Source organism: Patiria miniata, unplaced genomic scaffold, assembly GCF_015706575.1.
Source record: "Patiria miniata isolate m_02_andy unplaced genomic scaffold, ASM1570657v1 HiC_scaffold_8, whole genome shotgun sequence".
Taxonomy (NCBI): Eukaryota; Metazoa; Echinodermata; class Asteroidea; order Valvatida; family Asterinidae; genus Patiria; species Patiria miniata.
The window spans coordinates 8,185,002-8,200,399 of NW_024037075.1; the positions used below are offsets into that span (position 1 = coordinate 8,185,002).

General features: G+C 38.4%; 1 protein-coding gene across 1 annotated transcript; it reads right to left on the reverse strand.

Moving 5' to 3' along the window:
- Positions 1 to 1,887: 1,887 nt before the first annotated feature.
- Positions 1,888 to 15,390, reverse strand: LOC119719209 (sorcin-like). The gene is made up of 8 exons (XM_038188576.1): positions 15,212 to 15,390; positions 10,633 to 10,671; positions 8,639 to 8,708; positions 7,745 to 7,788; positions 5,382 to 5,529; positions 4,402 to 4,515; positions 3,348 to 3,406; positions 1,888 to 2,290 (listed from the first exon to the last, which is right to left on the reverse strand). The coding sequence occupies exons 1-8, from the start codon at positions 15,377 to 15,379 to the stop codon at positions 2,264 to 2,266; spliced, it is 669 nt and encodes a 222-aa protein (XP_038044504.1). The 5' UTR covers positions 15,380 to 15,390; the 3' UTR covers positions 1,888 to 2,263.
- Positions 15,391 to 15,398: the final 8 nt, after the last annotated feature.

Here is a 15,398-nt window from a genome sequence, read left to right on the forward strand (position 1 = left end):
CTAAACTGGTACACAAACCATTGTTTAAAAACAAATGAGAAATGGGCAGGGTTTTCGGCTAATTAAATCATATAAAAAGTTTCAGAAAGGGTATGTGCTTATTCTATATACTAGACAAGTTACTAAAACTCGATAAGTTATTATTTAATCATCAGGACACAGTTATTTTGTCTTACAAGCCCCTCAATTCTTTCACTTTTTGCAAGACAGTCATCAATCCAAGACCTATAAGTGTTTTTTCCTTTCCCCAGTTTCAATTGATCCACCACTGTTTTCATTTTTTTAGTGTTTCATTATATTTGATTGCTACCTCAGATAAAATCAATTCCATCATACTTTTATTTAACACCCGAATTACAATTGTGTAAATGTTGCTATATTTTCTGTTAAATCTTCTCTGCTTTCCACAGAAACCAAATTGACATGTTGCTGTGTGTTATCATTCACAGTGTCTCAGATTCATGATCTAAGTATTCTTGTTAGCCAGGGTAACCTTGTACCTCATAAGGCGGTACCCTGGCAAACCGATTCCACAAATTTACTAATTTGACCTCTCACGATTAACCATTTATGACACTTCCAAATATGGATTGACACAATTTCTGTCCAATCAAATTGCTTGTTATAATATAAAGCTGATCACCAACATGGTCAGACAACTATCCCTATGTTGTGCTACATACTGGGATTTTGGCTGCCACTGCTTATGCCATGTACCATAGGCTCTTGCACCAACCAGTCCTCACTCCAACAAAAATATATCTACCAGTCAAGATGCACTGATTCAACAGTTCTCTGGTGATCATGTAGGCTGTCTACTCCACAACTACAAAATACTTGGCATTTTGTTCACAAGGCTACATGTAACATGCAAAGTTAGCCATACATAATTTATAAGAGTTTTTGGCTCTTCCAACCTGCCCCAATTTAAAAATTGTAGCATTGGAAAGGGGCATCTGGTTGTGTATTCTTGGTGTTTTCTTTCCTCATTTGGTAAGGAATATGGCTGTACAAGTATATGCATGTAACAAGAGGAACATGACCAGTAGTGTAGTGTTCAAACTGAACTCTATTATGGACATAAGTCTAGCAGCAACGCAAATTTGAAATATATTTAATATAAATACCAGTAAAAATAGATACCCATAAAAAAAAAGAATATAGATCTTTATATTTATAAAAAAAAGTTTCTTCTAAGCCTTTCCTATCCATTCACCTTTTTCATGGAGGGATGAACATGTTCAGTTGGGCAAAAATGTAGGTTTTGTCATGCTTATCCCTCCATGGATGTAGTGACAACTAGAGAAGAACTGCAGGAATGCTCCTTTAAAAAGTTAGAAACAGTTCCTAAAAGATGAATTTCAAATGAGCAGCTCTTTTCTGTTTTATCTTCACCATAAGATAGTATAGAAAGACAGAAATTAATCTAACTCCACATAATTTCTCACACATTGTGGTCAAAATGGAATTGATTATCAATACAGGGTTAGTAAAAAAAAAAAACGAAACCCAAATGTCAGGACTATTGTTTTAGTGAAGTTCTGCATGTAGCACTTTCAAAATCTAGGATATGAAAGTGGTTTTAAAGTTCTGTCCACGAATCAAAAAAATGTCAGTGTTTTTTCAGTAAAATGAAAACAAATCACATGTGTGATATGTGTGAATTGTTTTCGTTTTGCTGAAAGAACGCACACTTTTTTTGTGATCTTTGGATTGAATTTTAAAACGGTGGTTGTGTTTAAAATTCCGTAACTTGAAAAGTACATGAGTGATTTGAATGATTTCTGTATTAAAAGAAAGCCTATGAATTGGGCTTTCATATTCTAGATTTTGAAAGTGCTACATGCAAAACTTCACTAAAACAATAGTTCCGACATTTGGGTTTCATTTTTTTTAATCACCCTGTACATATGGAAATGTGTACATGTGGAAATGTTGTTTGAGCAACTGACATGTTTCATCATGACATGATTGGTGAATCAGAAATTATATCCTGAAAGCAAAATTAGCAACATATCAAATTTGACAAAAGATGGGATGATAACACTGATAAAAAGCAACTTTAAGTGACTACAGAAAAACATTTATTGTGTTAAACACTACAATGATACAACTTGGATTCAGATATATTTTTCTTCCTTACTAATACAACCTCTTATACATGTTATATGATGTATAAACCTTACAATTCTGTTGCTATTCTGACAGTATCTAGACATCAGCCGTGGGTCCTTTCTTCAGAGTACATGTATAGTATAGACCTTCAAATACTCATGACAGAGCGGATAAACTACACAGAAGAAAGTAATAAGAAATGCAATATAAATAATCAACAACGCAGAAATAATCAATTTTGAGAAAATAACTCGGGTGAATTTTTTATCAATTTAGTTCAATCATGAAATCTTACCCATGATTTTATTATCAATCCCAACAGCTCTGAATTTCTCAAAAACAATCTTTTTTTCTGCAGCATCCGTGTTCCATGTTCCGTGTGACAGGGTTGGTGCTACAAAAATGGGTTTATTCAGTGGCTGTCTGCATAATATAGGTTTTTCCGGCCAATTTCCTGAAATGTTCATTCACTTCTGAAAACCAGTAATTCATGATTGTTCAGTCAAGCCACTACATATTGTATATTACAGTGGTGTTAAGTTACTGTAATGTGTTAGATTTTGGCAGTGATTCAAGTAAACATGTGTGCTTGTTTTAAATACTTCCTGAACCAATTTCAGAACAATGCTTATAGTTTTCTCACAAGGAATGCTACAGATGTAATTATAACACCTCACCCACAGATTCTGTGTCTTGATTGGCCGAGAGCGAGTCACATGGAGCTTTCTATTTTTGCTATCTTAAGCACGGCCAAAAGTAACCAAAGCCCATAGCAACCAAAGTACTATACCCGTTGCAACCAAAGTACTATACACATTGTGTGCAAAATGCATATCGGTGTGGATGTATATTGCGCGTATTGTTTCCAAGCGCGAGCGCTACAGAGCTAGGTTCAAACATTTCGTGAAGGGGTAGTTAGCAAAAGTGCAAGTTAATTTTAAACTAATTTCGTATTCGAATAGAAGTAAACTTGTATTGTATTCAGATTAAATGTATCAGTTATTGCTTAAACTCAAGCAGAATCTGTGGGAGAGGTGTTATAAAACAAATATTGACTGCTTTATCTCGTGGTGTAATAAAACTAGCCCCCGTCAGTGATCCATGGAGCACTCTATTTTCCCTCGGCTTTACCTCGGGAAATGGAATGCTTCATGGATCACCTCAGGAGGCTAGTTTTACCACACCACTCAAAGCAGTCAATATTTGTATAATAGCAAGTACAATATACTTACATCATCATACTGGAAATTGGCCCAACCATTTCTCTGGGTATCCCTACTCTGAAACATAGCTGCAAAATAAGAGGGAAAAGGATTTTAATGATCCCTATGAAATGATGTAAAACCCAACAAAAACACATTACGTGAATCTCCCATTTGAGCTAGACCCGAGTTTGCCTATGACAAACTCGGGTCGTACCTACCGATTTCAGATTCAGCAGCTTTCAACGCGATCTCTCTTATCTGATCAAAAGTTAACGAGCCGTGAACAGGTGGTGTATGGTGCCTCTGCCTGTGAGCTTACTGACAAAAAATATCTACCAAAGTCTACTAGGTTCTTGTTTATAATGTAAAGTATTTGGAAAAGTGTCAAAAGTTATTATGTGAGCAACTTTGAATCATAAAAATCGATCAAATATATCTCGAGATATCAAATAAGAAACAGTCCGACTTCAGCCATGCTCTTCAAGGTTTCCGTTATTTGACACCACCAGCTCACGGTCACTGGCCCTGGGGAAGTGGGTGCCAGGGTAAGTGTTTATCTTATAATTACTTTACTGATAACAGCTGATAAGAGTCACAGTGAAATCGGTAGGTACAGTTCAGGGGTTTTGGCAAATGGGAGTTTCACGTAATGACTTGTTTTAGTATTATTAGGGTAATTGTGACCCAAAGTAACAAAACAAACCAAAAGTCCCCAAAACTAAACAGACCTTTAAAGTAGCACACGAAAGGGTTAAAGTTATTTTTTTCAGTTCCATACAGTTTTATCAACGGTATACATGTATATGTTTTTGGAAGTCTCCTAGTCAAATTTCAAAGTAAAGTTACATTCTTGGGAAAAACACATTTTTGTAATGTCTTAGGGAAATTTGGATGTACGTACATGTACTAGCATCATACATGTATTGTCGGTCACACCACAAAGTGCTGTATTGTGTATATGAAAGCAATATAGACTCCATCACTTGATAATGTGGAAACTATCCTGTCTGTCACTTTGTGGTGCACCCAATGATATTATGAATGTAATCATCTAGCAAAAGCACACTGCTGATAGACTGACCTGTCAAAGCTCTCAAGCGCACTGCACATGACACAAAATCATCAAATGTTATGTGGCCTCCCTTGTCATAGCGTTTAACAAGCACGCCCACAGCTTGAGGACTAAGATTGTACCCTGCGTGTTGAAAAGACGAAAGTAACAATGATCCACTCTGACCTGGTTATTCTCCAAGATGACAGGTTTGTCATTTCTCAGAGATGACGATAAATTGGATGTAAAGTTGACATCCATTTGTAGATTACTAAATCAGTATTCATTTTGCACTAGGCAACAAGCAACAGATTTTACTATGAACACACCATGCAGTGGAATGTTTTTGTTGAGTAATGATAATTTTCACTTAAAAGGCATCCACATGCACAAGTGTACATCTACACATTAACCCTCATCATCCCAACTCCATCAAAACCCATCCCCCAATTTTGATGGATTTTGGGGGACTTGGACCGGTAGACCTGATGTGACCAAATATTGATGGAGTATAATGGATTTGGGCCTGAAGCAGTGCTAGGGGTATCCAATTGATTTAAGCTTCATGTGCTGATATTGTCATATAAGTCATGTGTATTAAGTCCATCAATGTCAACAAGTGCGTTAGTGGTGGATTCCATTATGTCATGTTCATTTTTGTATTGGAAGCACAGTGATTGATGGATTTTGATAGATTCGGTCCAGTTCTAAGTAAAATACAATAGGGAATTAGGGTTATTAAAGTAAACGTTGGGAGACTGATTCTGCAAAAAAATGCATATCCATGTATAAGGACAATTATGGCTTGACAGACCTCTTAGAAGCAAACCCTTGGTGATGATAGTACACTGTACTGTGAATTAGGCTAAGGCAGATATACCCAGGTACCTGATTCTTGAAACCCGGCTAAAAGGGGTGGGCACCCAATTCCAATTTTTTTTTTTTTTTACTATGTATACATTTGAATAAGAATAGGACAAATATTGTGGATCAGGGTACATTGTACATACCAAAGCTTCTAATCGCATTCTGCAGTTCATGACCCTGGATGGTACCTGAGCGATCAGAATCAAAGTTAACAAATGTCTGCTTCCACTGGTTGATGACAGTCCACAGTTCCTTGAATTCATTGAAACCCATCTTACCAGAATAGTCACGCTGTGTCAATACAAATGTCTCATTAAGGAAAATCAGGTGAACACAACACTCAATAAAAACTGTTTGGAGTAACATCAGCAAATTCATGATAGCTGCTCTAATATCCTACCTTTCTTGATTTGACAAGGGGTCAAGTGACTTCATTTTACTTACAAAATGCTGGTTTATAAAAGGTTGAACAATTTACAACCTTTCTGTTTCTTCGTGACTGCTTGTCAGTTTTCTTCTGTGATGTATATTTCATGAAAAGTATATATTATACATGTATGCTGAAATACTGGTACAACTGAAACTCACTCTATCCAGCATGCTTGGATTTAACGCAAAGAAAACTTCAACCCTACATGTACATAATGTAAGTTAAAACGTAAATGTTACACTGAATTGGCATTGTGTTAAACACCTAAAATTCCTTGTTTGTGAATGAATAGATATTTATACTGGCTTAACATCCATTTCTATCATTGCGATACTATAAAGCAACTTTACTGTGTATGCATGTAGGTTTATCAGTTTTTCAACTTTTCCCCTTCATAGTAAATTTTCTTCTAAATCGAACATTGAATTGACTCGAAAATCAGAACAAACACTGACCCTCATCCTGATGTGTGCATATTACTTTACTGTTAAGTCATGATGATGTCATCAGGTAGTGAACTGCAAGCGATTTATAGTGAAAATTTAACCAAATTCAAGAGAGAAAAAAAAAGTGCTAGTGTAAGAATGCTAGGCTGAAAAATGCGACATCGATGGCATATATGGAACACCATACTTTTTGCCAGTTTTCAGAAATAGACAGACAGACAGACTGACCATCAAATGACATGTTGAAGCTCCTGCCAGAGCTTAAAACCAGCACTCATACCAGCACGCATTCTGTAAGATTGGGCAGCTGAAATCTCACCAATCTTAAGCTGCATATTCCAACAATCGTTGGATACAGGATGTGTACCCTTTGCCTAGAGAATTGCCAACATTTCGCCCATCTTCAAGAAGGGGGATAGAAGTACAGCATCCAACTACCGTCCTGTGTCCATCATATCCATTTGCAGCAAAATCATTGAGAACATCATTTTCAGTAAGATAATGGATCACTACGACCACCACAGCGTGTTGTAATAGATGGAAAGTTGTCTGGCTGGGCATCTGCAACCTCAGGAGTACCACAAGGGACAGTTCTTGGCCCCTACCTATTTTTGTCATTCATAAGTGACCTACCATCAGGCATTTCTTCTAACATCCGCAGATGACTGCCTGCTCTACAGATCCATCACCAACACCAATGACACCAAAGTACTTCAACAAGACCTAGATCGTCTTCATCAATGGTCCAACACATGGCAAATGCAGTTCCGTACAGAGAAATGCCACTCAATGAAGTTCTCCCTCCGTGGCAACATAATCAAAGCCACATATCACCTAGGAAACAGCACCCTGACATCAGTAGCAGACTACCCATACCTCGGGCTGACACTCTCCACCAACATGTCCTGGTCCAATCACATCAATAAAGTCACTTCCAGAGCCAACAGGATCCTGGGACTTATCCGGCGCAAACTGAGAGGTGCTTCGCACAAGCTGAAAGAACAAGCCTATCTCACGTTGGTTCGCCCGCACCTTGAATATTGCTGTGTTATATGGAATCCGTACTCCAAGAAGGACACCTCAAGGATCGAAAACATCCAACGTCAAGCAGCAAGGTTCGTATACTGGACAGATATCGTCGGTGGGAGAGTGTGTCTGCTATGCTGCAAGAAAACCAGTGGGCTTTGCTTGAAGAAAGACGAAAAACATCAAGTTCCTTCTAATGTACAAGATCCGACACCGTCTCATGGCAGTTAACCCTGACCTCTACCTCACTTCACTGGTTCCTTCATCAATGACATCATATCATCCTAATAAGTACCAACCCATTCTAGCTCGTCTCCAACTATACCGCTACTCATTTTCCCCTGCACACTCGCCTGGTGGAATGCACTCCCTGAAAGTTAAGGGAGAACCCTGAATGGTTCTAATGCCACTCCGTATGTAGTCAGGTAGTTGGCGTGGTTTACATTGAAATGACATCCCACTTACAAACCGTGTACAGCAGAAGAAAACTTCAAGCAGCTTTTTTATGATCGTATGTGTGTGCAATCATCAACTGATGGTCATTAGATCAAAGCAATACTCCCCTGTGAAGTTGGCAAAGTGGTTTGTACAAATCAAAGGATACGTCAAGCATGGCAATCATCACACGGCATGTCTCAAGGCTGAACTCTGCACATTAAACATAGACAAATGTTCATGAAAATATGATAGGGATCTACATGTACCTTAATTGCTTAACCTTGAAACCCTAACATGACTAAATAAAAAGCAACTGACTAGCATTCTGAGTATTTTAGTGGGTAATCCCAATCAATGGTATATGGCAGTGCATAGGTTATCAACATGATCAACTCATAAGCCATGACAGTGGGCTTGTGAAGTGGGTTTTAAAAATAACTGTTCTTTCACACAACCACTTTATTGTCTCAAACTCTCTAAACATCTCTCTATTTATGAATCATTCTACAATGGCTCACTCAACCATGTTAAGCAACACAGCCCAGGATTACTCAAAAGTAATATGCGGGTCTAAATGTTCCTTCTTCAGGTTGGTATATCGGAAGAGAAGTTTTAATTTACAAGGTTTCTTTTCTCCAATCGGTAAAACAAAAAGGTGCAAAAATTGGATGGGGGGGGGGGGAAATATAACAGGCCATCAGGAGGATCAGACATCAGAGCAAAGGTACATGTAATTCTTTTTTTTCCCACAAATAATATTTCAAAACATATTTCCAGTTTGTTAAATTTCCAAACTTCTTGGGTATCAAAAGATGTTTGCACCTCACTTTGAAAGATTTTGGCACAGCTGGTATCGGTTGCAAATAAGGCTTGAAAATGCTCATTTTATCATTGTCCCTTCTCACAAAAACTTGTGCCAGAATGCATTTGCACATAAACTTGAACAGTCATGATACAATCAAGTTGCATACAATAAATTTATTTATACTTTATGATAAATTCAGGTCAACAATAAATTCATAAATAAGACACAAATAAAGGTACTCCATGCCAAACTTACGTTGGTAACTTCCAGCTATGCCAGATGATGTCAGGCACCGTTGTAACTCTACCGGTTCAATCTGCCCATCCTGCATACATGTAATCAAGTTACCGTGTAAGTGTTCATAGGAGTTAATATTGAACACTAAATCCAAAGCCCCGTTTTGGAGAATTTTTGTGGATTCAGGATACTGGGGAAATGTTGGATTGAGGATTGTTAGCCTAGTGGTACTGCATGATTTTTGATGGATTCAGGATACCTCCATATTGAGCAGTCACCTACTCCAACATTTTTGTTGTGACATAATTGGTGGATTTTGGTGGATTCAGGATAGTTTCTAGTAAAGATAACCAAGGGGTTAGGGTTAAACATTTGTGTAATTTTGTTTTTAAACACAAAATTTAAAATATGTACAGTGTAAACATCCTGAACGGGTATGCACTGTATCGAGATTGGGAGGAAGTGGAGGAGGTACTCTAGGTGTATACGTCACAACTTACAAACCAACATGAGATGGGGGTAGGTATGATCTCTAAGGAGTCATGATCCAGTCTTAAGATCACATCTCTGCAAGGTCAATATTTTGTAGCAGGGATGAGATTGTCTATTTAAAAAAGTCTGAAAATTGGATGAAAGGTCTGAAAGATGCATTACTTTCTATACAGATAATGTCTTTCTCACAAATTCCAAAAGTCTGCAAAATCTCATGCCTGTTGTAGACGCAAACCAACAGTTGCTGCAAAAGCTTCTGGTGCTGACATTTCTTTTTTGTAGATTTGACTTGCTCACATCAGCTCCAATTATTGTTTGTCACTGGTTGACGCCTTAAATAGAATTTATCTTGCTGTTGTATGATTTATCTCACTTTTGTATAGGAAAATTTAGACTTAATGTTAATTTCAACGATTTTGGAAGCTACTGCAATTAATAACACTTTGTACTGATGATGTCACACATTGTTTACCGCGCAGTGCATTGCAGGAAAGAGCGGGGATAACCGCTAAAGATCGTATAGTATCTAGTGCACTCCACACAGCATGTGTGTGGATCCATCTCCAATTTCAAAGAGCTAGCGTTTGCTATAATTCTCTCTCGAAAACTGTTGTGTGCCAGCCATGATTAGGCCTCCCCCCAAAAAAGTTCTGCTTCCGGTTACCCAACCTACCCCAAGTTAATTATATGGCGTGACCCTAAAATTTTTATCAGCTAGTTTAAAAAAAAAAGAATGTTGTCTTTTTTGTCTTCATGTCATAAAAACACTTTAATAGCTCAACAAACTGTTTACGTCAAAAACGCTTGAAATGTTTCTACTGTCGGTATTAACTTGTTTGACTATGGAAGGAAAGCTGCGTTGTTTTCCCCCAATGTGATCAGCAAGGCTTCCTGGTGGAGAAAGCACATGTACCGTATGCATCAAGTATGCAGCAATTGTAGATGGTCGTTCCTGCTGCACTAAAAGGGCCAACAAAGTGTAACGGGTCGAATTTGATACAGTTAATATGCCAAACCAAAATAGATGGAGAAAGAAAAGTTCTGCAAGTTGATTCACAGAACATGATGTCTTTTCTGTGTATGTATTTTCTGTTTTAATATATTTATTTCGAGGTTGTACCGCTCGTACTTGAGGTGCACTACAGCGTAGCGTGTTTCCTGGAACTGAGTTTCTACCGTTGGTAGTCACGCACACTGCGCTGATACTGCATGATATACATGTATGGCCTGTGTTGGCCAGTGTTGTCTAGTGGTGTGCACGACCTAAATTCTCCGTTATTTTTTAAAATTCAACGACCTTGAACATATTTTACATTGATGAATGCAAGGTTTTATCACCTTTGTAGGTAGATTTCGTGGTGCAAATGAAAATAATTCAGACCCCAAATATACAATACTGCATATTTCGTATCGCGAGCGGGATGCGATGACTCCCACAATGCACTGTGGTAAACATTGTGACATCATCAGTACATAGGGCCATTGTATGTTTGCAATCATCAAGCACAGACACCACTTACCTGTCCTGCCACTGCTTGGAACCATCCATACAAAGGATCCTGACATACAAATTGACATAAAAGGCAATCATAAATTTACAGTTTAACAGACTTCTAGTATGTATGTAAAAGATCTGTCTCAATTTGTAAACCTACATGTAGCAAGTACAAGTTTCATTCATTTACCATAACAGCAATAAAGATCACTTTCATTTATAGCAATATCAAATACATTGTAAACTATATTTTTGTACAAACACTGTACATGTGTAAATAACATTCATGTTGCACAGATAGGCATCATGGACAATATAATATCAGACTAGCCTAGACTACACTGCATCTGCAACTCTCAATTTTTATTTATTTATTTTTTTTTTGGTGTTGCTTTTCCACACAGGCAGATCTACCGTATGTAAACTGGTTCTGGGTTGGGGGGGGGAACCAGTTTACCCCGAAAGAACTAATTTTATTGTCATACTACAATACCTCAAATTTTGCAAAGTCAATATTCCATGAATCCCCAACACACAGAGGTGGCGATCATGTGATCTTTAGAAGGAAAAAAACAGCTACAGTTTTTGGACTGTATTTCTCTTTAAAATATCCTCCAAAGTCAAGGATAACTAAGAAAAACAAGAAATCTATTTCAACAAAAAGTAGGATTTGATTTAGTGGTGGGATTAAAATCCAGATTTTTAAAAAATCTGTTTGAATTAAACTCTTTAGTTTACAATTTCGAAACCGGATATTCAAAACAAAAAATAAATCCTTCCCTTTTTTGTGAAGCTAAAGAAAACAACTATAACATCCCCAAATTTGCCCCATGGACTCTGATTTTAACTGTATTCACTTGCTAGTGGTCTTCTTGGTTCATAAATAGCTTGCCTACTCGGCCGATCAGTGAGTTTCCATCCTTTTCTTTTTACATTCTGAAATGTTTTCACAAAGGCCCAGTTGTCTCTCAATCCTGCAAACTATCCAATCAAACCATGCATGCAGCACCTAACTTGTCACTTTTTTGTTGGCAACACTGTCAGCTGAATGGGAGATATCTCACTGAAATTCGGATAACCATCATTCGCTTTGAAAAATTAGGATAACCAGATTTTGAAATCTGCAACTTCTTCCGCCACTAATTTGATTTATAAAATGAGGCCAAAAAAAGTCTTCAGTTTCTGGTATGGCGCTTGCCCCTAAGGTGATGGGGCGACGCAGGTTTTTTTTCCCCCCTACTTTTTTGTTCTTCAAAACTCAGCTTGAGGCGGAGCTTGAGGTGACCTCTGTCAGGCCATAAGGCTTGAGAAATCTACACCCACTTACGATCTCGACCGACACGAACAGTCTTCAGGAAATTAGATAGTCAAGATGTATGAAATAATATATATGGGCCCACTGTTTTAATACACAACAAACGTGCACTGACAGAAGGGAACTTTTTTCACGTAAGGTTAGGTTAACTGTTACTGTTAGGCTGTACCTAAGCTAGCCCAGGTTGGACGACGTCTTCATTACATTACGACTGACGTCCAGGGTATAAATTGTACCACTTCAGTGGTTGTGTACAAAGTAGGGGGCCTAGGGGCCTGGCCTAGGTATAGCCCAGGTTGGACTCCGTTGTCAAGCAACGGAATCCAGGGTATGAATCTCTCCTGCGATAGCGAAAAAAATTATAACACATTTTTTTCATATTTTTACCTGACAAAGGCTGAAATTTCGCTTACATATTCCTTGTGTCCAGAACTGTGCCCACGCTGGGTTTAGAAAAGGCAAATATGTCCGCGGGCGGCGTGTTTACCGAAAATAAAACGCAAGTTCTACGCTTTCGTTGAAACCCCGCGTGAAGACTTACACGCGCGTGCCATTTGCTGCCGCTTGCTGCCGTGGCGGCAGCGTGCTAGGTGTGCATGCACGCGCGCGCGTAATCTTCACACGGGAGTTCGTACTGAAATGTTTTCAACGAAAGTGTGGGACTGCGGTTTATTTTCGGTAAACACACCGCCCGCGGACATATTTGCCTTTTCTAAAAGGAATATGTAAGCGAAATTTCAGCTTCCTCCGTCAGGTAAAAATATCCTCGTGTGACCATTTTTCGCACACTTAGTACTTTGACCGATTTTTCTTGCATTTAACTACATTGTAAGCCCTACACAATTATGGACTTTAATATTGTTAGAATGGCTAATAAACTACATGGAAAATAATTTGAACAATATCGAACGTCAAGGAAGCACCAAGAACGTCGTCGTCTGCAGATGAGTCAAATTGGCAGCCACGAAAGTTTCGTGCCCATATTTCGCGCACGAACGGAAAACGTCATTCAACGGAGTCTCCATTGTGACCTACTTCTGAAAACAATGTGGATCGATGTTTGTTGAATAAAAGTATAAGTTTATGTGCACAACTTTGGTCTCTACTCTAGTTTGATAAACTAACTTTTGTTTGCCATCCCACATTGTTACTAAACACACGTTTGTTTAAATATGAAATAAATGAATTTCGTTCGATTTTTGTAAAAACAACTGCATGCAAAATATTTAAAATCATATCATAGTTCAAAATTTGAGGTAAATAAATTAAATCCATAATCTTATAATATATTTTTTGTCGAAAATCTAAGAAGCTTAGTTAAATCTTATCCATGGAAAGAGTTCCGAGAATTTTAGTATTGCTGAAAATCAAGCATGTGCCAATTACATAACATTTTACAAATGTATTCTCCAAAAATAAAAAACATATGCAATATAACTTTAGTATGCCGTGGCTATATTTTTAAGTACATGGACAAATATGTTTTTAAATGACCCCTCCATCAAAAACATAACAAAACCACCCTTCTGTAACCATGTTCTCCGGCATTTATTGCTCATTCCTCCATGCTCATTCTAATTCACCTGCAATCAATCAATCAGTTATGTAGGCGCACGCGCCTGCACGCGGTCGACCGTACTGTGGCCTCGACACATGGTTGCATGATACACATCATTTCAATAAAAACAAAAAATAGGTATATTGCCTTCTTTTTGGGTACTCTAAACATTACGATTAGGTCTAATTCCAACAGAAATATATTTTAAAGCATATTCCTTCCAGCAAACAACTTGGTACCGAAATTTGCATCTCAGCGAAACCATGGCGAAACAGATCGTAGAATAATAACGCGATATAAGGTGCACGTCGTTTTTGTGCTCCTTAATCTGATTACGCCCACTGTTGTTTAATGAAAGTCGACCGAAGTTATCTTTCACGTTTCGGGGTTGGACGGCGATAGTGATTGGAAATTCGTAGCGATGTTTTTATTAGTTTTCTGGGCCATTAAAAACGTTATGTTTTGTATCTAGTCAGTGCGGCAATAATTCACTCTCTCTTTGATTTCTTTCAAATTAGCATGGAACGCCGTATTATCGCGGTTCTCGTTCAGAATTGAGATTGCCCACTAACCTTCCAGAATTGTCCTGTCTTATGTGTAGTATAACTCTTCCTTTTTAAACTAATATAAAAAAATCTGACGGGTGGTGTGGTTTATTCCGTGTACGATGCCTGTGAAAATAGACATGCACGGCGTGTGCGAACGGAGGTGGACTCCCTATTATCGCGGTATGCGGGAAGTGGTTTTTATAATGATCCCAACTTTTTTGTTCATAGTTTATGTTTGACCAAAACACCCCCTGAATAAAGTCTGATATTTTTCCTGTAACGTTCAAGTTGATTAAAGACAAAATGGCTGCAGGATGATTTCTTAAGACCCTGCCCTTCCCCCGAAAGGAGAACACAAATCCCTGAGGCAAGTCTACTGATCGGCGATTGAGGGCGCCATTCACTTTACACGGTGTGCCGTTTTATTTGCGCTAACGCGCGGTGCTTATTTTGATCCCGTAAAAGTTGTTACGATTTCGCGCTGCAAATATCGTCGTTCGACTTCATTTTACATTTGCAGCTGAAGAATGGGAACCAGACAATGGAACTTTCATGGACAGAGCGCAATTAAAGATTTATGTTAAAATATAAACGGTACCTTTTAGCAGACACGGTGAGGAAACATTTTGCAAGTTTTGGAAAACGTTAATATTTATTAAAATCGTTAAAAATCCCGAAAGACACAACATTTTTTAATCGTCCTTTTTATACAACTCCGTAGAAAATCCTTGATGACTGGTGAACTGGATAAAAATCGCCGCTTGAAGGAATTTTGACACTGTAAAAAGAGAAATTTCCCATGCCGCGATAATAGGGATGCCGCGATAATAGGGAGTCCGACTATACTTCTCGGAAAAGCTTTTGATTTCCGCATAACTGCATTGAGAAGAAAGGCGATGCGACGATGGATCATTGACAGTGATTTGACGTCGGTCCGTGTTGTGTGAAAAAAGATACGAGCCGAGAATGTTGGTTGCGCGAATATTGGGCAGCGCGAATTTGGGGCACCGCACGATATGCCAAAAATGAATTTGTTTCGCTATAGAATTTATACCCCGGACGTCAGTCGTAATGCAATGAAAACGTCGTCCAACCTGGGCTAACTCTCCATAGACTTTGTACATAACCGCTGAAGTGGCGTCAGGTTGCAACATTTTCATGAGATTTTTTTTTACATTCTTACCTGCTGAGGAGCACCGGGGTACCCAGGATAAGCCATTCTATTCGCGTTTTGAGATGTTGAAATCAAGGGTGTTGCCCGCGCGGTACATATACATGTACGTAGGTCATGTAGGTGTACGTGTACGTACGTGCATATACGTGCGCTCAAACCATGCCAGCGCCACAGCATGGATCAACCACAGCTAGTA